General features: G+C 42.2%; 4 protein-coding genes across 6 annotated transcripts in view; 3 read left to right on the top strand and 1 right to left on the bottom strand.

The window, feature by feature from the left end:
• LOC132264657 (1-phosphatidylinositol 4,5-bisphosphate phosphodiesterase epsilon-1-like) overlaps positions 1-13438 on the top strand; it is a 44008-nt gene extending 30570 nt beyond the window's left edge. Inside the window, exons 7-15 of one of the 2 annotated variants that reach the window (XM_059764928.1) lie at positions 2070-2435; positions 2499-2643; positions 2778-3075; positions 4231-4865; positions 4969-5417; positions 6261-6485; positions 6559-6719; positions 6782-6921; positions 7663-13438. In XM_059764928.1, the coding sequence (XP_059620911.1) occupies positions 2070-2435; positions 2499-2643; positions 2778-3075; positions 4231-4865; positions 4969-5417; positions 6261-6485; positions 6559-6719; positions 6782-6921; positions 7663-10016 (4773 nt within the window). In that variant the 3' untranslated portion in view covers positions 10017-13438. Of the gene's footprint in view, positions 1-2069; positions 2436-2498; positions 2644-2777; positions 3076-4230; positions 4866-4950; positions 5418-6260; positions 6486-6558; positions 6720-6781; positions 6922-7662 lie in introns of both variants that reach the window. The other variant, XM_059764926.1, reaches the window with a different exon arrangement.
• Positions 13439-14670: 1232 nt separating this feature from the next.
• LOC132264916 (uncharacterized) lies at positions 14671-15901 on the top strand. Its single transcript, XM_059765255.1, has 4 exons — positions 14671-14687; positions 14736-14923; positions 15016-15112; positions 15601-15901. Exons 1-4 carry the CDS (start codon positions 14671-14673, stop codon positions 15899-15901), a joined length of 603 nt encoding a protein of 200 aa, XP_059621238.1.
• Positions 15902-16564: 663 nt separating this feature from the next.
• LOC132265066 (cardioactive peptide) lies at positions 16565-19449 on the bottom strand. Of its 2 annotated transcripts, none has more exons than XM_059765514.1 (4): positions 19251-19449; positions 17084-17204; positions 16931-17015; positions 16565-16863 (listed from the first exon to the last, which is right to left on the bottom strand). In XM_059765514.1, exons 2-4 carry the CDS (start codon positions 17171-17173, stop codon positions 16571-16573), a joined length of 468 nt encoding a protein of 155 aa, XP_059621497.1. In that variant the 5' UTR covers positions 17174-17204; positions 19251-19449; the 3' UTR covers positions 16565-16570. The 2 variants fall into 2 exon arrangements, with proteins under 2 accessions (XP_059621497.1, XP_059621498.1); XM_059765515.1 differs by having other exon boundaries at positions 16931-17012.
• A 555-nt stretch (positions 19450-20004) lies between these two features.
• On the top strand, positions 20005-27519 carry LOC132265063 (rho GTPase-activating protein 92B). Its single transcript, XM_059765511.1, has 6 exons — positions 20005-20745; positions 22034-22257; positions 22342-22746; positions 22872-23021; positions 24704-25270; positions 25774-27519. The coding sequence occupies exons 1-6, from the start codon at positions 20699-20701 to the stop codon at positions 26817-26819; spliced, it is 2439 nt and encodes an 812-aa protein (XP_059621494.1). The 5' UTR covers positions 20005-20698; the 3' UTR covers positions 26820-27519.
• Positions 27520-27946: the final 427 nt, after the last annotated feature.

Here is a 27946-nt window from a genome sequence, read left to right as displayed (position 1 = left end):
TAATGCTACTGAAATTTATTCACGTCAATTGTTTGCCTGTTTGGTTCGTTATTACCATTCCCTCCGCATTTTTCTGTCTCCCACTATGTTTCAAGTAATCATTCAGCTATCTCCCCAGCGGCCGCCCTTTCCCCCTCAGTTCTGCACAACCCCGAGTTGAGGGATTGCCAGATGAAGAAGAGACTTTGAGCGGTGTAATTGCGATAATTTGCATTATTAAAATAGCTGGTTATTAAAGGATTAGTTAGTATTTAACGATAAATATCACTTTGATGCGAAAATTTCAAATAAGCACTCTTTTTAATCAAAATTTAGATCAATTGAATTACAAATATCATGATGGTGGAATTATGATATGCGCTCAACTCTCGATTGCAAATATAATTGAATTGATTTCTGGCTAACACAATTCTGTATTCAGTACATGTCAGAAGAGTTAGAATATTAATTCAGCCAGTACATTTACATTAAAATTTCATTCGCAGACAGAATTAAATTAAGATCGATCAGACAAAAAGTAGTTTAAATTACACAACAGCAGAAAATACTGGATCAAAATGTGGAAATTTGAAGTGTGTCCAATTGAGCAGAAGATTTTTCCGGTGTGGTTTAATGCGCTTAGCTTGGATTTCTTGAAATCATCTCACAGGATTTTGCACCATGCTCATTTTAACGAGATTTTACACCTTTTTTGAGTGCACTGAGCTGTTCTCATGTGCGCCATTCATCATTTAACAGCATGTATAAGTAAGGAGGGCAGTTGACTGAAAATCCTGGCGGATTTAGTTCAGCCCGCAGAAAGTTTCGTCCGGATTTTTAATCAAGCTAATCTCCTTACAACTCAGATTCACGGGCATTACTCAGTTGAATGGCAATCCATATTCAAATGCAAGCGCTCACCGACCTTGACCCAATCCCACTCTGGATGCTGGCTGAATTATACATGCCCTCTCTGATTATTGAATGTATGCAGACACCCCGGGTTGCCCTTCACGAGCAGCTGCCACCCACAACTCATCAGCAACCCTCCCGGGCGTGCTGGAGAGCGGCCGGGGAGATTGATGTTGGGGTGGATGTGTAGTACAGGGCGGTGGCATCCACGACAATATGCATAAAAGCGCACCCTTCAATTATTAAGGCTCTCTTGGCGCCATTGAAATCCACCAGCATTTCATATTAATGGAAAGATGATGACAGTTGGCTCCGGCCACAACTCAAAGGCCGCCCGCCCCCGGCCGCCCCTCGGGGCCTTTTTCGAGTGGCACGCTCAAGAGATGAGGGAAGATGAAGGCGTCGCTTCCAATTTGAGGTGGTCCCCGTGTGCGTGTATTTGTGAATAAATAATTGGGCCGCCTCAATTACAGTGGGTCGCCGAGTGGATCGATATGCTGTTTGCCCGTGATATAGTGCCAGCGAATATGTTGTATTTGGGGAATGGAGAGCCACAGTGGAATTAATTATACTTTCAAATGGAATAACAATTCTGGCCATTTCGGAGAATTTCAATTATTGCGGTCTCGCTTGACTTTCAATCGCACCACAGCACGACATCAATTTGCTCACATTATTGCTCTTGAGTCTTTGCAGCGCCCCAGAAGGACCACGACATCAAGATAGATGCCCCACAACGCCAGATTGGAAATTGTGTCACATTTCCGGCCGTTGATGGGAATATTTTAATGATTTTTTTGCACTGCAAAATGTCCCGATGGCGCTCACCATAAAGTCCCCAGATGTATACACACTTGTCCACGTCCCTATACATTACGTATTTGTCCCGGAAACAAAAGGAGAATAGTAATCAATCATTAAGTATTGTTTGCATAGGAAAATATTATATTTTCACCTCAATATTCACATTGGTGGTAAAGTAATGAAATTTTTCCATCATACGCAATTCAATTAAGCGAGCTCAGTGAGCATTAAAAATATAAAAATGTACCTCCTGTGGCGGGTTTATTGATTGGAAAAAATGTGCATGGTTTTTGTTTAATCAGTTTTAATGAGGGCTTTAATTGAATCACAAACTGGCAGAATTTAATTGAATTGCCTTTCCGATTTTGCTGCAGTTCATCTCTGACTACAATGGTGATGACCACTACTTCACCAAAATCGGGTCAACGGGTTTGGGGAATCTGGAGCAAATCTATCGAACTCAGGCCGTGATGGATCACATTGATCTATGCCACCAGCATCATCACACGCTGTGCAAGGATTCGGCGGCGACGCTGCAAGATTACCTGAGACTGGCGTCGCAGAGCCCCCGTCAAATGGCGGCAGCGTGCACGTACCAGCCGGAAATTGAGGAGCTCGAGGAGGACTACGAGGTGGAGATTGGCAACTACAACCCCGTTCAGCCACTCTTTCACGACCATGGCATTTGCATGATTCCCATCTCGTCGCGTCACCACAAAATTGACCACCACATCCTTCAGGTTTGCACCTCTGGCGCCTTGTTATTGGGCGAGTCTTACTGAAATCCCTCTCCTCTCGAGCAGATCCTGCATCATGGCACGACATCTGTTCTGTGGGAGCCAGAGACGCCATCTGATAGGTCTTGTTATGTGTTTTTTCGCCTGGAGCGCTCATGTTCAATGGTGACGTGGCATAAACCGGCGTGGCGACGTCTCAGAACACAACAAGGTTTGCAATTTGCAATAAAAAAAAGCCCCACTTATGAATTTCAATTCAGTGCACCGGATCCACCCAATCTCCCCTGAGTAAATGCAAAATATGGAGTTTTTCTGAGCCATCCACTTTTCTCTTTTCTCATGCAGATTTCAACATGAATATAAATCCGGAAGAATTAGTTTCGCCACGACTGACACAGAAGCAAGTGCCGAGCGCCATGGATATCGAGGGCCAGAATCCGACGCTGGATGAGGGCTTTCTGGACTTGACGCTGGTCAAAGAAATCACAATGGGATCACGGAACCATGAATATGATTTGGAATTGTTGGCTGCTGGAAAGAGATTCGGCCTGACGCATGTCGAGTGCTGCGTCTCAATTCTTTACGGCAACACACTCAACGACAATAGGGTTTTGTGTCTCCTCTGCCCACCAATGCTGTGCCGGTAAGAATATATTTGACTTTCTCAGCAAATTGGGAGAAGTATGCCGGGGGTGTTTCACTGCAGAGGCACTCTTATTGGGTAGAGAGTAAGCATTTTCTGGCAGTGCAATATGTTTTTCTTTATTAAAAAGGACTTACGAGGAATGCTGAAAGATATAATCTTTCTCAAATATTAACAAGTGCTCCATATTTGAGTTGAAAATGCATCATATTTCACTACAAGTTGAAATAAACTTTGAATTATCTTGGTTGTTCTTGCACAAAGTTTTTTTTGTCGAAAAACATCTTCCCTCAATGCGGATTGAGATTATGTTTAAGTCCAAAAAGTATGAGGTTTTTCTTGTAGAAAACATCAAAACTGAATAACTTGGTCATTTCCTGAACTTTCCTCTAATTCCCTTAGACAAGTCTAAACCTTTTTCTCTTTCGATGTTTTCTCTGGGAAATCGCCAACTTCTGTGTATTTTTGTAAAACCACATAGATTTTCCCAAGAGTTTCACCATGTCTCGAAAGTTTCTTGAGATTTGACAGACTTGAGCTTCTTAACTTTATTAAAATCGCTGAGTGCAATTTATCATTTTTGTGTGGGATTTCACAACGTGATCTCAATGAGTGACGACGTGGTGAAGAGTGTGTGTTTGGAAAATCTTACACCCAAACTTCATACCACTAATGATTTCTCGCAATAAGAGCTCATCATCGCAGATGTGAGGCAAAGAAGTGAGACAAGACAATATTAATAACATGAGGGAATTTCACTCCATCACATTGCGATATCAGGCAATCTCATGAGATAATACGAGATAATTATTCTTCGTGATGCGCGAAGTAACGCACCATCGCTATATGCAAACTTGAGCAATCACTATTAATTAGTAGAAGTTGGAGCACATGTGACGGAGGTTCTTTTAGCTTCTATATGGTCTGTGCGATGAAATTGCTATTGATAAAACTTCTATGTCTGCCGAAACTCTGTGTGTGGTTTCTGTGGGCGAAACTGAATTGCCATAGTCTATCCATTTACCTTTTCATCATTGAATTAGTCGGGACAAGGGAGGAGAGGCTTTGGTGGCTCAAGTCCACCCTCAAATCCGTCGCAGAATGACCCAATTGGACAATGCATAGTTCATTAATCAGTGCCTCTGCTCTTTGCAGCTTGTGGTATGTGGGACTCAGTTGGATCATCCGCGGCATCAAGAGACAACAACGACTGGCCGATCGGTCCATGTTCTGGCTCAAGGAGCAGTACATTCAGTTGTACTTCGAGGACGGCTGCTGCGACGAACCGCTGGCCGCGGACGCCATCCGAGTGTTCGGCGGCCGCGATTGGGCGCTCTCGGGCAACACCACCATGACAAGCAGCCAGGCCGCCGAGGCGGCGGACGCCCTGCGACGCGAGGCGTCCATAAAGTTCAAGAAGAAGCGCTCCGTGGTGAATCTGCTGACCCAGGGCGGCGCCTCGAGCAGTGGGCCAGCATCCCTCGAGATGGATGCCACGCCGAAGGATGTGCGGACGAAGCCCATGGACCGGCGGAAGGAGCGCAACGAGTCAAGTGACCAATTGTGGCAGAATGTGAAGCACCTGCGGGCGGGTTCGATCACATACGAAACGCACCTCTCCTTCCTGGACTTTATCGCCCTGTTCCGCTCCTTCAGTCTTCTGGCGCGCAAGGACCTGCGAGATCTGTTCGATCAGCTCTCCGTGGCGCGACGCAGCAAGTCCACCCTCAATCCGGAGAAGAGTCGCAGCGCCCCCGAGTTGTGCAGTGGTGTGAGACAACGAAAAATCGGTAAACCATCACGCCTAGCTTGCCCGCCCTAACCCTCTAATGCTGCGTAGTGTAGTGAAATTTGCCATTTGATTTACAATTACAGCTCAAATGCATGTTCTAGGTCTTCTGACGCGCAATAGCTCGCTGGACCTGGAGTTTACCGAGGCCAAGAGTGCGCAGAAGAAGATTTTCGACGCAATCGCCGCATCCAGTATTCTGGCCAATTGTGCCGGCATCGATACGTCCAACACGCAGGTCATCACCGTGTCCACGCTGAGGAAGTACTTAGAGGCTCGCCAGATGGAAGTGAAGACCGAGGACGAGGTTATTGCAATCATTCAACGACACGAGCCTGATCCCACTCTCAGAGCGGAGAATTGTCTCAGCTTCGAGGGATTCGCCAGGTATATGATGGACAAGGACAATTACGCCTTTGTCAACGAGAGGGTGATTCAGAGTACGTCCAATATGGAGCGTCCGCTGTCCCACTACTACGTGGCGTCGTCTCACAACACATACCTCACCGGTCACCAGCTCAAGGGTGAAAGTTCCGTCGAGCTCTACAGCCAGGTGAGTCAGCGGAACGAAATTATTTAATTTTTCATAGAAGAAAAATGGGTCGCGATGGGCAATCAAATTGTGAATGTTGAAACGAAAGCTCTTTGTCACACAATTCCTCAGTAAATGTGCAAAAATTGAGAATGTGTGAATCTGACAGGTGGGCACGACATTAAAAATGCATCACATCACCATTAATTCTCAACAAGGCGCTGTAATTGCATAGGAGTCACTGATAATACACATAATTATAGTCACTATATTTGAATTTTTAATACATTCTTCTAATGATGCAATGTAATAACCTCTCTATGTGCTTTATAAATTGAAATACTTCCAATTAAACTTATTACTGTGGGAAATTACTTTGACTTTTCCTATTCATACCAAGAAAAATACAATAAACTTTCTTCCTTCAATATAATAAAATAATTACGAAACTTTCCGTTTTCCTCCTTTGGGAAAGAATTTTGCAATCTATTCTCTGAATGCGTTTTCAAGAATTTTGCCAGTTCTTTAAAGTTTCATGTATAAACACTAGCTTCGCTTATACAGCACACTTTCTTTGCCTTATTTCATCTGGAACGAATTATTGAGGGTGTGCAGAAGTAAAATTTGAGCTCTGGAGAATAGTGGCGCTATTGTTCTGGGCGCAGCCTTTGTGCCGCGAATTCGCGGCTCCAAATTATCCATGAGGTGGAATTGTGTGAAGTGCAAATGGGGAAACGTGACATATGAAGTAATTGCATAATGGATATAATGATTCATTGGGTTAGTGTGCATTGGGTATTAGATTGAAAATATGCATGTCGAGTATCAGTCAATTGAGAGGTTTGCAACATGTGTGATTGGCAGGTTCTCCTCACTGGTTGCCGCTGTGTCGAGCTGGACTGTTGGGATGGCGATGACGGCTCACCGGTCATCTACCATGGCCACACGTTCACCACAAAAATCCCCTTCAAATCCGTCGTGGAGGCAATCAATAAATCAGCCTTTGTGGCATCGCCCTACCCCGTGATTCTGTCCATCGAAAATCACTGCTCGGTTCAGCAGCAGGCGAGGATGGCGCACATATTTCAGGTGAGAATCCGCCCACAATCTGTGTGGGAGGTCTTGAGTATTCCACACACTGAGAATTTCCTTCGCATTCCAGAGTGTGTTTGGGGAGAAACTCGTGGCGAAATTTCTGTATGATGTGGACTACAGCGAGGATCCCGTCTTACCGTCACCGTCGCAGCTCAAGCATCGGATTCTGATAAAGAACAAGAAGTTGATTGTTGACATACCGTCAACCATCTCAAATCCGGCTTTGAGGTAATTACTTCGCTGGGATTTGATGTAATTTTATGATTTGTGAAAAGATCTTTCGCCAACAGGACGAACGCGGGCCTCAAGCATCAGGCTAGTCAGTCGGGCAGGACGAGTTCCATCATCAGCAACGTGAGTGGTGGTTCTGTCAACGAGGAGTTTAGTGATGATGAATATGAGGATGACGATGACTTTGATAACATCGATGGTAATTTCCTCTATGATAAATTACATATCTACTCTATCAGCACATTCTAACAAGATAATTACGGAAACACGCAAAGGAGAATTTCAAATTAACCGACATTTTACACACATATAGATAATCAATTACGAGACATTCAAAAAAGGACACATGGAAAAATTAGTCTATAAATATTCTTTCACTGCAATTTTATGAGCTTTTTTACAATCCATTTTATTCACGTCACGCTTCGTTTTGTTTCCAAACACCAAATTTATTTGTAAAATCGGTGCCTTCATTGAAATTCACGTACATTCGCAGTTACATATAAAACTTTTTGAAACAAATGCAGTATTTTCATTTAAAATTCCTATGAATTCCATGTTTTCATCACAAAGCCTCTCATGCATGCATAAAAAATTGAGAATATTTAATAGATGATCTTTAAAATGGCTTATTACTATTCCTTGTCATAGGAATTTCAAAAAATAACACAAAATGGATTGAGATGTATTTATTCAATTTAATATAGTGAAAGAGAAACACAAAATTTACGACACAATCAGAAATTTTCTCCGGGAAATTAATGCGACAATGCAGAGGAATGCCACATCTCGTGCAGCAGCATTAAATCACACAACTATAAATTATCGTACTGTCCTTTGCCAAGTTCCTGCTTTGCACTGCAAATTTCCTGACAATCTCGTGACATTTCGCTAATTTTCTCTCTGTCTCTCTTTCTCGGCCCATTCTTGGGAATTGCAGAGAAAACCCTCCATAGTATTTTCGGGTCGACCGATGAAAAATCCTCACGCTACAGCTTGTCGTCGTTCTCCAATGTGACACCAACACGTCGGATAGATATTGACGACAAGCAGCCGAAGAAGCGGAGCAGCCAGATAGCACGGGAGCTCTCCGATCTTGTGATATACGTGCAGGCGATCAAGTTCCGTGGCCTCAATCCCATCAGCCCGCACAACTCTGTTCGCCTGCAGCAGCCGCCGAGCACAGCCAGCTCCAGTGCCTCCCTCGTCACGGTGGGCAGCATCCTGAAGAGCGGCGGCGGCGGCGGCGGCGGTGGAGGAGGTGGCGGCGGAGGCAATTCAGGACCGCCTTCGAGTTCCGTGGACTCCACCTCGGCGGGCTCCGAGACCGAATCGCAGCACACGACATCGTCCAGCTACAGGAAGCTGATGCACGCCAATGTCAACCATCCGTGCTACCAGTGCTCATCCATCAACGAGGCCAGCACGAAGAAGCTGTGCCGAAAGCACCCGCTGGCCGTCATAGCGCACACCCAGACGCAGCTGATGCGGACATATCCGGCGGGCTTGCGAATCGACTCGTCCAACTTCAATCCCACCTTCTTCTGGGCCTTCGGCATCCAAATGGTGGCGCTCAATTATCAGACTGACGACCCACCGATGCACATCAACACCGCAATGTTCGAAGAGAACGGCAGTTGCGGCTTCGTGTGCAAACCAGACGTGCTCTGGGATCAGTCCCACCTCATGTACAGGCGCTTCAATCCACTGGACAAGGAGTTCGATGGCCTGCACTCCTCGCAAATTGTCATCAACGTGGTGTCCGGACAGTACGTCTGTCAGGGAAATCTACTGTGCAGCACCTACGTCGAAGTGGAGATGATCGGCATTCCGGTGGATTGCAGTAAGAAGAAGACAAAGACTATCAAGAAGAACGCTCTGAATCCCATTTGGAATGACACCTTCTTCTACAAAGTCATGTTCCATGACCTTGCCTTCTTGCGCTTCAGTGTCTTCGACTCAGATTCCAATCACTTGGTGTCGCAGCGAGTCATTCCGCTCAAGTGCCTGAGGCCGGGCTATCGGCATGTCCGACTGCGTTCGCCGACCAACCAGCCGCTCAGCATGGCGAGCCTGTTCGTGTACTCGCGTGTTGAGGAGGAATCGCTAGAGCGCACTTCTGACGAGGCGGCGGAGTTCATGAGCGGCTGCCACGACGACAGCGCCCTGAGTTGCGTGCACGAAGGTGGCGGGCGTGTGGAGTCATCACCATTTGTCGGTGCCAATATACCCCTGAAGCGGCGCATGTTCTTCCTGATGGTGTATGGCGTGGTGACGGACGAGCCGTACACGATACTGAAAATCACGCAAGAGAGCACCACGCAGGAGGTGATCATGCAAGCACTCCAGAAAGCGAGCAAGTCGCCACTCAACGTGAATGACTACATCCTTGTGGAGGAGGTGCGGCGGGGGTGGGAGAAGAAGGACCGTGACTTACCTTCGACGCAGCGCGTGTTAGACATGTTCGAGAAGCCGCTACAGGCGCAAGGTCTCTGGAAAGGTGAAGGTCGCTTCATCCTGAAGCGCATTGGGGACGATCCCAGCAGCAGAGCTTGGCTCACCTCCATTCGCAGCGTGAGTGAGAGGCGTTCGATATGCGAGAGTGGAGATGGTCCTTCATCGTGGGACGATGCTGACAACTTCCTCGTGTGCATTTACAACGTGTCTCCGGACATCCCCTATGCCATACTGAAGGTGCCGATAGGGTCCACAGCGCAGGATGTTCTGGCGCAGGCTCTCATCAAGGCGAGACGCCTGGAAAACCCCAACAATTTCGTTTTGGTGGAGGAGCTCGAGTACGGCGGCGGAGGAAGCTCAACGGCAACCAATACACAACAGCGCTCGCTGCACGATGATGAAAATGTCTACTTGACGCAGGCCAACTGGAAGACCATCGGACGGTTCATTCTGCAGGAGAAGAGTGTGGCCACACCGTCGATGCGACGACATCGCTTGGCCATCGACAAGATCAGCAGAGGTTTCAGCATCAGCAGAGCCGCAGTTCTCAGTAGTAACAAATCTCCCATCCAAGTAGCGTTGAGCGATCCGACAACATCGAGATCGCGCTCCAAAGTCGAGGAACCGGGCCACTCTCAGATGGGTCGAGGCATTTTCAGGGCTAAGGGCAACTCTGAGAAGGAGACGCCCACGTGCAGTCCTCGGCCCAGGCAGAGGGAGGTTCACTCGGAGGGGGAGACGCTCAGTGATGACGATATCAAGGAAACGGACTTGATGTCGACGGTGTCTCGTCTAAAGAAGATGTCCATAAGAAAGCTGAAAGCCTGGAAAACCTGAGTGTTGCACTATGCATCCTCGTAGAGCGGGGATTCAGTTTCAAGCAGGGGATCTAGGCAAGTCGCTTTCGCCAATATGGATACGCTTTCTCTCTTTAGACGCTAGACGCCGCGATATTTTCAAGTTCGATTTCAATAGTCAATTGCTAAATTGTAGACAAGCATGCTAAAAATCGACTATTGTTAAACCATCTTCGCGAAAAGATTTGTAAATTCTCACTTCTTGTACAAAAGAGTGATGAAACACACGACATTAAGAACACTTTGTAAGTTTATGCTGAGCAAAAACAAAGTTGAAAATCACATTATCACACTTATAAAGTAATGTTACTTTGAATTATGGAATTGACGAATTTACCACAATAAATAAAAAAAAATCACAACATAAGAAAGATTTTTTGAAGGGAATTAAAACAGATATAAATTAAAATATAATATCAAAATTGTGTTTATGCAGAGAGTCAATGCGCTGAACACAGAAAAGTGAAATCTCTGAAAGAAGTAACTATAAATATTCACACACAAGAAAAACTATTTATAATAAATAAATAAAAAATTTCTAATAATTAATAAATTGCAAAAATAGTAAAATATCTCTTACTAAGAAGAACACTATTTGACGCCTACAACTTCCACTTTAAAGAAGTATCTCATCGCAATTCAAATAGCTTTAACTAATCATATCGTTACAAATTAAAAGAGAAAAAAAATTATGAAATGATGCTGTAGTACATGAAATGCATCTGTGGAATGACATATTTTCTATTTTTCATTTTTTGGAGCATTGAAAAGATAAAAAAAATACCTACTACGTCTGGTAGTTGCCACTTGGTAGCATCTGTGTAAATTTAACAGTTTATTAGAGATGCAGATCCTCTTCACATGATCGATGAAAATGTAAACATATTAAATAAATTGGACCAACATGAATTATTGTGTAAAAAGAGGTGAAATCTATTTAGAATGATGGACATTTTGCCATTAACCATGTTATGTACTTATAAAAGAGAAAGATGCAAAGTAAAATAACTATCGTATGAGTATTAAATATGAATGTAAAATTGAAAACCATTACTTAAAAAGAAAAGATATAAATGCATTAATATCACACGAAGCATGAGATGCTCTAACGTTACAAAATAGAGTAAAGACAAGGTATAAGAAAAGAACTTCAATCAAATCACATCACTATCAGACTTATCAAGAGAATCAAGCTTCTATTGTAAACCAGAAATAGGCGTATCTCCTTCAACAAACATAATCTTAGGGAAATTTATATACCTATCTTAAGTCTCAATCACGGTACTTCAATTAACTCATGCGAAATATGTTGTGTTATCTCTAGATAGTTGTTGATTTAGAATGTGTATCAGAGGTCTGTCTTTACTTCTCAATATTTTTGCTAAATTTCTAGTCGATCAAACTCCAACATGAATGCATGCATTACCCGCATGAAGGATTAACGAGAGATCTTTGTTGAGTTTTGAAAATTTTATAAACATGAAACTATATGTTAAAGTTCTTTTTATTACTATCGACGAAAATGTTTTTAGAGTTTTATCTCATTCCTCACAGACACTTGTAGATATTTAAAAATAAAAAGAAAAATGCTGTAAACTTCTCATTCGAATAAACAAGTACTTCTTATCGAGTTTTTTCCTTCATCTTCGTCCAAATGTAATGAAGCTACTTGGAAAATTCCATGAACCACAATAAAATCAATCATAATAAAAGGAAAGAAAAAAACTATCAAAAGTAATTTAATAAAATATCTTAGATATTGGATTTCTATTTGATAAACAAATAAAGAGAAAATAGTAAATTCAGAGATTCATTCCAGTTTAGTGAATATAATAAGATAAAGATTTTAAAAATGTAAATCCTCTTAAAATAAATAGATACAAAAAAAGGTGGAAAATTTAAACGCTGTGTTAATAGTGTGGTAAAATGAAGTATCACTTCATAAAGAGATTACCAAAAGATAAGAGAGATGCTATGCTACATGTTAAAACAAATCTAATAGTCGAAGTGAGAAAATAAGAGACATTTTTGGAAAGAACGTAAATAGCAAGATGTACTATAAATTAATTATTGCAAAGGAGATGTATTTAGGTATTATGTATTATGTAATTAACAGAATGTTTTTCTAATATCACTGTGTCAAGATGAAATTTTTCTTAAAATGATATCTTAACTAATATTAAAAGGTTTATATATTTTGTTAGAATTGTCTTTAATATTAATATTGTGTAAGAATTGAAGATGGTGAGATTAATGTTATACACCTAACTACATATTATGTATAAATTTCTATTAAATTAATTTTTTAATTTAATGAAAGAATAAATATGAAAAGAGAAATAAATGTTATTATAATATATATATATATATATATCCTTAAGGCGATTCCTGAATTAACCGATGCCCAATATTTGAAATATTTGAATAGTGTTATTAAAGAATTTTTTGTAAAATAGAGAAAAAAAATGTTTATCGGGGCGTTGTAATGGATCAAGAGAATAAAAATAGAGTGTTTATGTTGACGGTAGAGAAAGAAACTTGATGAAATCAACTGATCGCCTTAAAAATTTAATTGTTGTGATTTTGTGAGTCAAATGTGTGTGTGGAAATGTAGAAAATGATTGCTCTTCTGTGTCGTTGAGATTTTTCTATTTTCATTCTCTGGAAAAACTGTCTCTATTGTCTTCCTTCCATGAAATCTATACAAATGCACAGACCGTGACATAAGAAAAAAAAATTAGACAGAGAAACTCACACATCAGCAAGACACAAATCCTACCTCAAAGTGCATATCCTTGAATCCCAATTAATAGCATCTTGACACAATGGAACGACGGAAAGGAACGAAAATAATGTGAAAATGTTGTGTTAAATTGTCGTTATTTTCTACTTTTCCTCTACCGTTTTTGACTCTTTTCATTTCGAAACTAACCTAGATATTTACAATACAATCCCTGTGAAATCTATATGTAAACAGTGGTGGAAATTCTCGAAGCTGCACTTCGCAGAGCGTATACTTGTGAATACTCTGTGAATGCCACTTTTCTTGTAAACTTCAGATTAGATTATATTTTTTATTGAAATACAATCTTAAAGATACCCAGTGAGACGGTTAATCTTATAATAATGTGCAACACATGGGGAGTCATTTCAAAGGAAAATAAAGATTTTCATGACATTTTTGCAAAGAAAAAAAAAACAATACATTTATTTAGTAGCTGTGTTAATCATCCTGAAAGATTACACAACCACATTAAGAGATATGCATCCAAAATGTACCATAAAGAAAATTGTTCGAATAATAATGAAATGTATCATCTTTTGACTAGTTATTAAATGAAAAGTGAACAAAGAAAATGAAAAATATGAAATATTTTACAGTAAAATAATAAAACTGATACAATGCAATTTGTGTATTTTACTTTTCCTTTCTCCGAATCGATAATTTTCAGCAGGGATTCTAAAGCAGTGTCTTCACTTGATCACTGCTGAATGGCTAGATAAATGGGTGAAATAAAATCCTCCTATCAAGATTGCTGCTATAAATGCCACTCAAGCTTCAAAACATATGAAACGCTAATAAATATTAGATCAATAGGGGCTACAAAAATAGACAGAGCCAATCAGAGTAATCCATAATTCTTTCCTATGTCAAACTAGAAATAGACTCCATTTGGGTGCAGTGTCGCTTTCAATTAAATACCAATCATTTGCAAGGTACTAATAAGCAAATAATTAAATCTGCAGCGGATTTATGTGAATCCATGGTATGGATTCGCATGGAACGTGAGTGGGCAGCAGAAAAGTTGGTGGCATAACTTTTGAAGCATAATCAATTACCCAATTATTTTTATGATAACCGCCTGTTCTCTGGGTATTCCGATGATCTACGTAAACAGAAAAGTTAATCCAGATATGCGCGTGATTGTATCATAAATGCCGCGACCCACCCTTTTCCGTCCTCCAGTGTCCACAATCTCTCTCGTGGCTTTTTTTTCGGCAGAAGGTCCTCATTGCACAGCACAAATACAGAGTTTTGCTCATATGTCCTATACCGATCCGAAGGAAGCCGAGTGAGATAATGAAATAATTCCATTGGAGAGAAAGTTTCATGGACCCCATTTCGAGCCTCGCCCTCACATTGAATAAAACATATTGCATCTCGACTCTGAACGATATGTGAGAGTATTGCAAATGAGTCTCAACACCACGGATTAATTGTCATATTCATAATTTTGCATTTGAAGATGTGGGATTTTCTCGCTGTGGCGTCAAGATGATACCCGCCTACTGGAGGAGAAATTTATTCAAATGTCTTTGCTCGATTATTTCTGCGTTCATCTTCTCCAGCTTTGATCATTTATACTACGGGGAGATTTGCATTTTTATTGGCCACGACTACCGCAACAGATTGCTGCCGAGGATGTGCATCCTCAATGAGATGGAAGCCCTGAATCGGGTAAAATGGTCTCTGGCAGACGCGTTGGCTTCCCGCGAATGTGGTGTGGGTCATCTTATCTCCGCCACCAATTACAACCACTGCGTATCGATGAGATAACATCCCACATCTCACACGCACGCAACTTGCCGCAAAACTTTTGATGTTGTTGCCTGTAAGCTCAGCATTGTGTGAGATGGAGAGGATGGGACGGTGAGCCAGGAGTATATATCTGGCGCGATTCTTCCGCCACACATTCAGTCTGACTTCGAGAGGTGATCCAAGAAGCACAAATCATCCCAGGAAGCAGGGATTCTGGGTATTCGCTCTCAGTGTGATTTCCGACCCTTTCACAGAGGAGAGAAGTCCTCTGGTTCAGATTTTGTGGAAATACGCAATCATGAAGTTGTTCATGCACTCAACTGTTTACGTTACAATGATTCTGATATGTAAGTTGTTCCATTGACGTGATTGTGTCGTCTAGACCGAATACATTCTGCATAAATTTCCTGGAAAATCTCATGGTGGTATAATTGATTAGGTTGCGTTATATGGGTCGCTTGCTCCTTCCCCGTTGCAATGTCCTGCGACTCATGCGGAAGAGAGTGTGCCAACGCTTGCGGAACCAGGCACTTCAGGTAGGCAAAACCATCAAGTGTAGCAATAAACCTTAAAAGATCAGTGAATATTTATAATGAAAAACTGTGAAGTGAAAAAGTCAATTCGATGAACTCGACAAAAAAGATAAAAGTGCTAATTAATCAAAGAACAAATTTGATTCGTGACGATAAAAATTGCGAAATACCCAATTGCAATATGTTTATCGCTTCAATCATTTCTAATAGTTCATCCGCAAGATGCACAATATTAATTTCACGCGAAATTTTATTGAGAGAAAATCACAAGAGATTCTTCAATTTAATAATTGTTACAATTAGAGAATTTATGTGATATTTATTCATGTCCTAAAGCAAAAGTTATCGAGTTTTTGCCCTGATATGAAAAGTAACTATTTACTTTAACAAAGACATTTCTGTGTTCATTGCCAATATAAAGAAACAGTCTTGGAAACAGTGCTCACATCATTAGAAAAGTTATTGATTACATTTGTTCCTTTCACTTGCAGAACGTGCTGTTTTAACTATCTGAAGCGCAAAAGGAGCTCTCTTCCGCCCCTTAAAATCCCCGAAGACTCCTTGTCAGACATTAGGTATCTCTTGTGGCCAAGAATGGATGATGGTGCCCATGATGATCTTGGAGATACCTTTGTGTCCGATTTGCCACCAGGATTCGTCGGACGTCTGCGGGATGGCCCAGCAATCTTCAGACGTCGCGATGGTCACAACGAGGACAATCTTCCGATGCATAAGAGCAAAATTCTCGAGGACACGGACAGTGGACAGCAGGCCCGTCTCTATGAGGCCTAAAGTGCAGCCAGTGGAAGGAATGTAAATAATGTTCTGCGCGATATTCCCAGACTTCAGGCATGAGAATAAATATTGACACTGTGGCTGGCACTGTTGATATTCATTTTCAAGTATTTTGGGTCCACCGACGCAGAATTCTGGGCAGAGGACGAATAAGGACGGAGTTGAAATGTACACGATATGCCTGGAATATTATTTAATGGGTTTATTTAATGATTTCTTGAACGATACACTTAAAATATGATCTTTCTCTTGTTGGACACTTCTGCAACTTTGCAAACACTCAATTGAATACCTTTTTCCAACATACATTACATCTTTATTATAGGGATTGTATTTTAATTTGGTTTTTTTTTGTAAGGTACAAAGGATTAATTATTTTAAAATATGTTACTTTATTTGTTTGGCTAAAGCTGGAAGAGATAAAGGTTCGATTATGACATTTTCACAGTACATAATTAATTTTGTATTCACTATAATTTTATAATTGATAAACATCCATATTGAGATTGAAAATGGAAAGGGATAAAGGTATTTTCCACCCACTGGAATTTACTCTTGATAATCAATTTAACATAAATCAATGTTAATGTATAATGTGTGTGTGTGTGTGGCATCTTGCGGAAATAAAGTTTGACACTGAACTTTAAATATTACAGTTTAGAAGCCTTACTGGGCACTGAAAGCCACAGGGAATTGGTTGTTGGACATTGAGCGTCCACTCTTGTGCAGATGAATCTCTCGGCTGGCTTCCTGAATGGCTTCCCAGAGTTTGGCTTCGGACATGATTTGCCTCATGAGATCCTCCACGGCTGGTTCGGAGTTCAGATCGAGAAGAGTGGCGAGATTGTCGTCGAAGTAGCTGTTGTCCGGCTGGTCGTCGTCATTGAGGTTGTCCAAGTGTCGCGAAGATATGGGCGAGAGCAGAGGGCCAGTGGAACCGGAGCGTTTCTTTCCGCATCCTGCAATCCGAAAGAAATTCGCATTGGCGCCAAGAACTCACATGTAAAACCACACAAAGCAATTAACCTGTGAATGCATTGCAGAAGGGTCGCTTTTTCACCTCCAATTTGTTGTCTGGTGAATTTTGAGCGTGATAAGATCGTGGATCCTGCTGGAAAGAGGTGAAAACCATAAATTCCATTAATTGCCTTCACTTCAAAAGCACCCACATCTACTCACCCTTTGACTTATAACGCCCCCGTGGACTATGTAAATGGTGGCAAAGAAGATTGATAAAACGCAGAAAATCGTTGCAGACGACATACTCATCAGTTTCTTGACGGCAAAGAAGGGGAACAAGCTGAGGAGTAAAGAAAAGAGAGAATTGAACAGGAAGAGTTAAATTGAAAATAATAATTTTCTCTTTGCGCCACAGGAAGGATGCTGAATTAATTATGTTCTCTAGACAATTATGAGGTGCAAATTGTGTTCAATTTATCAAGAAATCGTGACGAATCGAACTTTTGTCCCAAATAATTTATTTATCGCTAATGAATGACTCGAAACAATCTCATTCACTAATTTGATAATTGAATTCTTACACGAATTACCTTTGCCACAATTCATCGATTTTCAAGTGAATTTCAATGATTGCAATCAATGAGAACACTTCTCAGAATATCTGTGTAATTATAAGATGGAAATTGCAATGTTGCATAATCACACTCGCGCCTCGCAAAGTGCAGATATTTATAAAATATGTGTATGCATTTATACGAAGAAATTATTACATTTATTGGCATTATTTAGGGCTTCATTTTCACACTGCCATTCCGAATAAATTGCATACTAATTTATTCTTCATTATTTCTTTACTCAACAAAATCATTTCATTTTCTACAGAGAAATTGATCTAAAAGAAAATTAAAGGATTTTGAACATAGGCAATCTCTTCTTTCATAAATAATAAGCCTGCAAAACTAATTGAGTTGCGCACAATTTGCTGGCCCACGCGAAAATGTCTTTGGGAAATTATCGTCACAAGAAACGGTCCCGCGGTAATGCAAATATTTGCGATAAGTTGACATTATTTGAAAAGGAAAAGTGGGTAGAAAATACCTGATATATATCGAATTGCCAACTTTCATATGAGGATGTTAAGATGTTGATTCAGGAAAACGAAGAGTTTGTCATGAAATGTTTATGCATCAGATGAAAAGCAAATTGAGCGTCTGATTGAGAGGAAAATAGATTCCTTCAGACACTGAGGGCGTGTATCAAAGGCAAGAATAACTCCCTTGTGAGCGTGTTTAGCCCAAAGATGGATTCATGTCGTGTGATTTGCATCCTCGAGTGTGGCAATCGGCATGGGTTAAAGTTTGGCCAGCAGAAAGGAATTCATGAGGCAAATCAACGTGATAAATCTCTCCGAGTGGCAATTATTATCAGGCTTAATTATATGGAGGAGGGCTTAACAGCGATAAACACTTATCCTGGCGCAGCGGGACACCTCGCTCACACAGTACATTCATATTAAGGGGTTCACACACCCTCAAAAGCCCGCCACGCACTTTGCCACGCAGCTTTCCTCCGTGGCGCGAGAATGTGCGGAAAAAGGCTGCATTTAGGGGATGAACAACTTGAGCTTGTGCCCCACATTCTTCCGCCTTTCCGCCTTGGCTCACACTGTCTTCCTGGATGTCGTGGAAAATTGCCCGAATCCCTCTTTTATGTTACTATCACGTCAAGTAATATGTTTATCCTCACAGTGAGATATTCACCCTCGTTTTTCCCCATACACATGAAAGAATTGAATTTACACAAGGCTCAAGGCATATTCACGTGTCGCGCAACGAGACTTTTTTCGCACTTGTGCAAAGTGCCTTTTTACCACTTCTCGAAGGGAATAATTGTGGTGTCGCAGCATCTATCGAAACGTGCCTTCATCTATTGTGACAACAAACAAAGGTTCAAATTGCAAAATCCAATTTGCTCTCACTCATCTTCGCGGCAAAAGTCTGAGAATTTACACCCCCTCGCCAAGGTCTCGATAGTTCTGGCTTTGGGGGCGGAATTGAAAGCTGCATCGAATGGATTTCGGTGCATGTTATTAGTAATTCAATTATTGTTGCAAAAGCGATGACATGATTTTTACATAAAAATGTTGATACCATTAAATTTAACACCATCAACTAATATCATAATGAGGAGTGACGGAAAAAATTGTGTTTCTGTGACATTTTCGTGCCATTTTCAGTGTCACTATTAAAGTCTGAAAATTCTTGAATCTTTTATGGAAAATGTGTTGAAACACATAAACAAAAGCACAGATTTTCCCTTTTCTTAAAAATTCCACTGTCAAAAGCACTCAAGATTTCTTTTAAAATAAATACACAATTTTACTTACAGATTACTTTAAGTAAATTCTCAACTTGTCGTTGATAAAATCCACTCAACACTTTCAGCCTTGTCCTCTGAAAAAATCACTGAATAATCCCGAAAAATCGCTGTTATTTGAAAGAGAGAAGTGCAGAAGTCAAAGGGAAGGTTTCTGTCTGGTAATGTCTGAAGACTCTGTGGACCAGCTCCTTTGGGTATTGGTACAGCAACAAGCACTGAGCACAACTAAATCAGTCGCTCTCCCGAGGTGCCTTTTATAGGATTGACTGAAGCACTTCCTGCTGTGTGTTCACCACTAATGTGGAGTTGAGCGGAAAGTGAAAATTGTGGAAAAATGTCAGTACTCACTCTCGCTTCGGTGTCGGGGAATTTTGCGCCACTTCCACAGAAGGGGGTGGAGAATATGGGGAATTTGTGCCTTTGACTCCTTCCCACACAAAGTGATAATTGTCTGATAATTGTACTTAAACTCAATTGTCTCCATTTGTAGAAATCTCCTTCTCCTCTCACCTGATCTATTTTTTTACAATCGTCGATGCGCACGGAGGGATTTGGAGTGGATTTGTGTGAGAAGAGGGATTTTGCAAGGATTTGTGGAATAAAAGTTGTTGAAAATCCGTTTGGAATTGAATGAGTTTATTGCTCGCATGCAAGTATCTTTCGCGACACACTTCACGCCGTAGAACAGAGGGGATGAATGGCGCGAGCTGTAATTCATCGCGAAAGAGTAGAAAAATACTATTTAATTAATTGTTGCACCATCTTTCTAATGTTTTATATTTATTTACATCCAATATCTGATTGTATTGCCATAAACAGAGAATTGACTGTGTGAAATTCAATGCAAAGAAAACAATTTGATGAAATTGATGCTCATGTTTCGAATGTTTCATGAAACAGAGTGTTTCAGCGCGGAATGTCATGAAACTTCAGTGTATATTTTAGCACAGTCAGTGGGGAAATATGACAGTGATTTTTGGTCGTCCGTAGGATTTTTACGCAATGTAATTTTTAGTGAAAAAAGAGCCAATTTTCAGCATTTCCACTTGACCTAAAAAGTCGCAACACCTCCAATAACGTTACCACTCGCGCCTAGTGTAGATTTAGTGTGAATCTAGTGTGATTTTCGCGGATAAAGTGAGTGTTTTCGCAGTTTTTCTCCGTCACCTCCGTGGAGCCCCAATCACTGGATGACTTCACCCGAATTATCTGGCAGCTAAAATTGCCTGCAATTTTCACATCCTGTCCTCTGTGCGCGCCCCGATCTTTTCGCCTGAGGTGGGCCGTCTCGTTGCGTCCTCAGAAGTCACAGCAGGAGAGTCCCGGGGGCGCAGCGCAGCACTGGCCAGCAGGGCGTCCGGGAGCTGAGGAGGTGGAGGAGAAGATGATAAAGTGTCCTTGTCAGTGGAGTGAGAGTGTGTGAAAACTACCAAGCTGGCGGCCAACGTTCAGGGAATGATGAAGAAGCAGTTCAACAGGATCAAATTAACCCATTTCTCAAGGTAAAGAGCGCATCTGGGAGACCCTTTTCACGGTCCCCGTGGGCGTGTCACGACCACATCTCGCGTCCCATCGCCGTGATGTGACTCTATGAATATCTCTCGCCTGATGACTAATGCGCGAGACTCGCTCGGCAAATCACTGGGCGACTCTCTCAATGTAAACATCAATCGCGGATTCGCGACAAGAAAAAAGATCCATCAACACGCTTCAGATGCAGCTTCCCGCTGAGCCAGGGCGCCTCGGGTCATGGTTCAGGGCGTTCAGCAGTCCAGAATTGGCGAAAATTCCCAGCATTCCTGGGCGAATTGCTCACTGAGGAAATCAAAATTCTCAATTTTGTTTTTTAATTTCCTGAACCATGGAAGTGCTGACTTTAGGCTTTGAAGTCTTGCATGAAATGTTGAGTGAAACTTTTCCCACTCTTCTCGCCCATCAATCTTATCGCAATCTCTGGGGAATTTCTTTCTGTTGAGCCTCAATTCTCTGGCTTCATATTTATTTCCGGGCAGACTGGAGATAAAGTAAGGAAAGCACAACAGCTTATTGATAAGACAATTGTCCCATGAGAGTGCAAGATAATGCCCGCGGTATTGAATATTGAGGAATGCAGTGTAATAATAGATATTATAGTACATTATGTGAATAGCATAAGGTGCATTTGAGCTACAGATATTGCCACTAACTCAAAAATATTATGCCTTAATCATTTTCTTGGGAAAACAGAGGCAATTTCAGTGGGTGTTGTGAGATTTATTCAGGATCACGGAAGGCACTTTTGCCCCCCGTCAAGTAAATTAAATTTCAAATAATACCTGACAGAGGCGACAAAGTGTCTTATAAGCTCTTCAATGCAATGAGAAATCTCTTCAACCTTCATCCAGTCCATCTAAATTAGTTCTGATCCAAATGTGGCATGCATTTGATTGAGAAATAGCGCTTTGAGATGTCCTCAAGAGTCACACCTCCAGGCTTAGGCAGCACCGCGTCCAATTGATTAGATGGAATATTTCTTCATAAGTTTCGCTGCGTGAAGTTTCGTGAAAGAAAGGCCCCTGAGTGGCTTGGGTGTGTGGAGAGGTGGTGAAAGAAGTTGTTTATATTTTGTTCCGCTACTGCGATCACGACCATCGTGGATGGCCATTGTCTTACGTAAAACGCACCAGAGAGAAAAAAGAGGCAATAAAAGCGAGAGGGAATTGATTGAGTGAGATAATCTGTGATTTATCGATTTTCCCTCGAGATGCACTCAATGCACAAATGTATGACCGGAGATGATGTGCATTGCAGATGGAATAAATCCGACAAGAGCACCGATGACCTTGCCAAAGCGGAGAAGAATGTGGAGCAATTTAAGGATGTGCTCGAGAAGATCAGCAAGAATCTTGTGCAGGATTCGGACAAGGAGAAGCGCCTCAAGAAGATTCACGAGCACCGATTGGGGCTGGCGATGGAGGAGTCCGTGAAGAATCTGCCTGACGATGGATTGCTGAAGAAGGTCCTGGAGAATTGTGGTGAGTGTGCTAAACTTTCGGCCACAAACACCGATTTTGCTAAAGTGTGGTCATTGTGTGTTTGCCTTCCTTGTCTATTTATAGCCAATTTGGAGAAGAACATCGCCCAAGATATTGTGTCGCATGAGACGAACATCGATGGGGAGGTGACGAAGCGTCTCAATGAAATCCTTGAGACGAATCTCACCTCAATCCAGAAGCACAAGCGGAATGTGACGAAGTTGACGCAGGAAAATGAGTCGGGAAAGAATAAGCTGCGCATGAATGATAACAGCACCAAGGCGAGTCAACTGTCTGAGGATGTGGCGGAGTGTGAGGCGAAATTGGACAAGGAGCGCGACATCTGGGCAGCAGAGATGTTCGAATTGATCGCCGAGGAGGAGAATATTGCCAGCTGTATCATCAACTACGTCAAATATCAGCAATTGTACTATAAATCTGCCCTCAGCAAGATTGAGAGAGCCTTGGATGATTTTAATGGATTCATAAGTAAGTCACTCGGTTGACCATCATTTCGTCATCTGTGCTGAAACAAAAAAAAACTGTCGCTGAGCGCGCGAAGCCGAAAATGCTTCTAATTAACACAATTCTCTCTTCACCTGTTCTTTCTGCAGAAGACAACAAAAACAAACGGATCTTCAGGGTACCGCTAGAGGAGCACTTGGCGGCGACAAATCGAAAAATCTCCTACGTTATCGAGCTGTGCGTGTGTGCACTGCTCGAGAAGGGGCTCTACGAGGAGGGGCTGCTTCGAGTGGGATGTAGTGAGTATAAAATCAATTTTCAGATCATTCACTCTCCCTCTCTCTGTCGCTCTAAATCATGCCAGAGAGCGATAGGAGAGAATTGACCATGTTTTATTGCTTTTTCGGCGAAAATACCATGTGATGTCATTGGGAAAATTTCTTTTCCAACCAAGTGCACAAGTCTATTTTTCGCTGACCTCAATGGACTCAATTTGATCTCGATTTGCCGGAATCTAAACAAACATTGTGCCTAAATAAATCCAACATGCCGAAACATCGCATCAAACAATCTGCAAAACATTTGCACAAAATCTTGTGGGAATGCCTTTGTGGTTCGCATGGCTAATGGAAGAAGCAAAATGATTCAATGTTGAAGCGTCCTCGTCAAAAATTTTGTGCCAAAATCATGTGGGCAAACATTGCAAAATTGTACATTTCCCAGCGATTCACGTGGGAAATTCGAAGAAGTGCACTCACCGACTCATTTCAATCGTCACAAGACAGAGTTTTGAAAGTTGTTCGGCGCTCTGTTGTGTAAAATGGAATGACTCTCGGGGCAGAGGATTAAAAAGAGAGAAAGATGCAAAAAAAATGTACAAAACCCACTCAAAAGAGTTGCAAAGATACGAGATTTATTCCAATGAATCACTCTGACACTAAATAATAGTGCATAAAACTGCTGACTGGTTTCAAAGAGGGATTAATTGCAGAATTATTGATTATTTATTTATTCAGTAGATTAGCATAAACACTAGATTGACTATGTTGATCTTTTCTGACTTACTGCTGTGTGTCAAAGTCATCCCATTTCAGTAGAACATATGATTTTCTAGAAGACGAATATAATCTTAAACTCTCTTTTACGTGATAGTTTATTTAAATTCAGAGAAATATAGTTACTCAGTGTTTCATTATCAGGCGTATTTTTCCAGAAGAAGTCCGAGAATCGTTATCATAGAGCACGATGCATAAGAATTCGACCAATGAACGATCTCGAAAGGAATTACAATTCGCATTTGCTGATAAAGCGATGGATTAGTCACATATAAATGAGATTAACTGAGAGCCAAAACGCTAATTTATCACAACTGTGGCAAACGGCAGGCGAAGAGAGAGAAGTGGGAAATATGTATTTTAATATTTTGCCTTGCATCTCCCATTCTATTTTAAGAGAGTGTCTGGATTGTTTGTGAATCACAATAATCACAATAATGAGATTGAGAGAGCGAGCGCAACATGTGAAATGCTCGAGTGTGAAAATGAGTGTTTCACATATCATTTGGAATATTGTATATACACACAGAAATTTTCTCAGTTTTTTCGCTTGCCTCCAAATTAATTTATTTATCTCCCCTTCTCAAAGCCGCAGAGAAGACAATTAAGCTTCTCCAATGTCTCGACACTTGTGAAAAATGTGTGTTGAAGAGAGCGCGCGTCATGATTTTTCCTTCAGACGGCCTTTTTTTTCATGATGTAACGCTGTTGACCACTCAATGAAATTGAAAATGCCACTCAAGTGTGTGTGTGCCTCATTTCGCGCTTTTTGTAGGAAATTATGTGTGCAGCTTTATCAAAACAGATAAATTGACTTCAGCTCTTTCTGACTTCTTCGTATCTCCACTTATTATTTACCTTCCGCAAGATTGAAAGTGAGAAAGTCTCATTCATGGTTGTATATTTCTTCTCACTCTCTTCGTCAGGCAACACCAAATTGAAGCGAATGCGATCGGCCTTTGACGCTCATGTCATTGGACCGCATCTGCCGCGTGAGTATCAAGATGTCCATGTGATTGCCGGCGTGCTGAAGTCATACCTGCGCGATCTGCCGGATCCGCTGCTCACATTTCGTCTCTACGATGACTTCGTGGCGGCGGCGCAGCGTCCGACGGAGTTGCAGCGGAAGAAGGCAATTCTCAATGCGATCAATCAATTGCCCGATGGTCACCGCAACAATTTGCTCTATCTCACCAAATTTCTGTCGTGTCTGGCGCAGAAGAATGCCCAGAATAAGATGTCATCGCAGAATATTGCCATCGTGATGTCGCCGAATCTGCTGTGGGCCAGAGAGACGGACGAGACGGATTATGCCCAGAAGGTGAATAGCACAGCGGCTGTGAATACAATTGTGGAGTTGCTGGTGTCCGATTGGGGTTTCTTCTTCAACGACGAGTGCGATTTCTACGATTCAATGTCCAAGGATGACCTATTCCCGGAGAATAGCGGCACAGCCGGTGACCGAGAGGCGCCCGCGACTGTCTTGAACTCAGGTGAGTGCGGAAGAAGTATAATTGCTTTCGTATCACTTCAGGGATCTCTCAATTGAGTGGAACTTGTATTGATTTTTTCTCCTCAACACTCACACAATTCAGTAAGGCACTTTCCCATTTCCCATGCGATTTGTGCTTGTTTTCGTTATGCTTTGTGAGTTGTGCTCTTCTAGCAGAATTTTTCACATTGTGTGTTTTGTTCAATAAACTCACCATGTTGAAATAATATTAGTAATTAGAATGTCAACACGAACATCTCTTTCTCTGGGTAATTTGCAAATTCAATCGTCGTCCTAATTCAGATGTAATCAATTGACCTGGCTTTCCAAATTACTGCACCGTTCGTAACGGCCGGCAAACGGTTACGAAGTCGCATTGCAACCGTAAAATGCTAATATTTCCCATATGTGCCAAAAAGTGTGTTTTACGCAATGACCACTCAATGAAAGTGATCGAAAAATGACGATATGGTGACTTTCACAAGTGTGTCCGTGTGTTTCCAGGTATGGACAACATGTCCAAGTCAATGAACGCGACATCTCTGGCGGCAGCAACGGCAGCGATCAACAGCAACAGCGTGGGAAGCAACGCGGGTCACCAGTCGCACTCACGCAGCAGCAGTCACGATACTAGTCTAATATTGTTAGGGGATCAGGTGAAGCGGAGCCAGTCGAACAGCTCGCTGTCGGATCAGTCGAGTCCGCCGCAGGGCAGTCCCAAGTTGCCGATGCGGCGGCGGCACAACAAGCCGCGCGCGCCGACGCCGCCGGACCAGAGGGCGGAGCGCCAGCGCTCGGAGAACAGCAATCACCAAAGGAGTCGCAAGGAGAGCTCTTCGCAGACGCCACCGTCGGCGGTGAAGAGTCAGCAGCGGGGCAGCGTGGAGAACCTGGCCAAGCCCGAGAAGCCGCCGCGGCCTGTGATGTCGGCGGAGTGTCAGACACTCAATCGCATGGCGTACAAGTGCGCCAAGGCGGGCGTGGCGGCCGGTGTGACGCCCCAGAAGCCCGTCGCGCTGCCCAGGACGAGTGTGCCGACGCCGAAGAATGGATCGGGCGAGGTGGGCAGAGGCAAGAGCAGCGACGAGGACGACGTTGTGATCAGGAATAGTCATGGGGAGAAGCCGGCCATTCCCGAGCGACCGGCCACGCTGATGCGTCCCATCAGCTTCAAGGGCTCTCTTCAGGAGGTCAACATGATCCCTTCTGGGGGCGCCAATGTGGCGGACGTGAAGAAGGCGCAGAGCTTCCGGCTGAGCACGGGCAAAGATCCCACGACGCTCGAGAGGACGCATATCTACAATGTGGACAAGCAGCAAGTGGCCATCATTGACGTTGGCGGAGATGCCAACAACGGACGCCACTTGAAGACGACCGCCCAGCCGGATCCTGAGCCAGAGCCATCCACTCCGACAGACGCCGAGGGATCGGGTGTGCCGGCTTCGCCGCGCGGGGAGCAGCAGAAGATCAAGCGGCCGCAAATCCCGGCGCCGCCGCCACCGTCTGCCGTGACGCGGGCGAGCATCGCGGCGGATTCGACGAACTTATAACAAGAACTTCTTATTTAGTCCTCCTGTGAGCGCTGAGGAGGACAACCAGTCATGCTGGCGTGGCCAGAAGCTCCCGCAAGAGAAAGAGAGAGGTATATCGCTTAAGAAATGCGCGCATCTGTGAAATGTTGTCTCAAAGCGACTGCGTAAGTGATTTTAAGTTTAAAGAATTATTCTTTTTTCTCTTCCTTTTTTTTACATTCACTAGAATTTAGGGTGTTGACAAGTGTTTTTGGGAAACAGTGAAACGTGAGGGAATGAGAACCAGTGTACAAAATTTGTGAGCATTATCATGGTCAGAATGTGTTATCACACCAAATAATTGCGAAACTTGTTTTGTTTCTCTGTTTTTCTACTTGATGGAAGAAGAAGATGAAAAAAGTGAGCCGGAAATATTTTCACTTTACATAGGCATTTCCTGCTCACGTTGTTTGGAGGGAAATAATTTTTCGCCTGTACTGAGGAGTGAGAGACATTATAAACAATTTATGCAGCTACAATCACTTGTTCGTAGACGAAAAATATTTCATATATTCTCTGGTATTTAAATGATTGAGGAGGAGACAAATACGCAAGATTTTAATTGGAAAAAAAGGAGGAGAATATGAGATGGAGGCGTTTATAATTCAACAAATTAATCAAATTCACAATTTCCTAGTAATATTACCTCTGCAATGATAAACAAATACAAGAAAAAATATATTCTGCATTTTGTAATAGAGAATTACATTATATATTTAGAATGATTCATAAGCAAATTTCTCTACTCATAATCTTCTATTTTATAGTCAATAAGTGGTGAGATTTAGATATCATCTGCCACCACGATTCTAACAATGTATCTAGAGGACATTTTAATCTTCACATTGAATGCATATCATCTAGAGAACTTTCTTCGTCATCACGAATCACATGAGGGCAGTGTTTCTCAAACTGTGCGTCGCAGAAACTGTAAGAAGCTTGAAAAACGGCCTTACCTCTTCTACAAAAGCAACCGCATTACCGACTCACTTAGGACTCATTCAGAATACAAAGATTAAGAATAGTGATAAGAAGCAGTAGCTAAGCGACTCCTTTTTGAAATTGTCTTTTGGAATGTGTGGTGAGAAATTCGTAAGAACTCTTGA

This window comes from Phlebotomus argentipes, unplaced genomic scaffold (genome assembly GCF_947086385.1).
Source record: "Phlebotomus argentipes unplaced genomic scaffold, Phlebotomus argentipes genome assembly contig_2, whole genome shotgun sequence".
Lineage (NCBI taxonomy): Eukaryota > Metazoa > Arthropoda > Insecta > Diptera > Psychodidae > Phlebotomus > Phlebotomus argentipes.
This window is presented reverse-complemented; position numbering and strand designations above follow the sequence as displayed.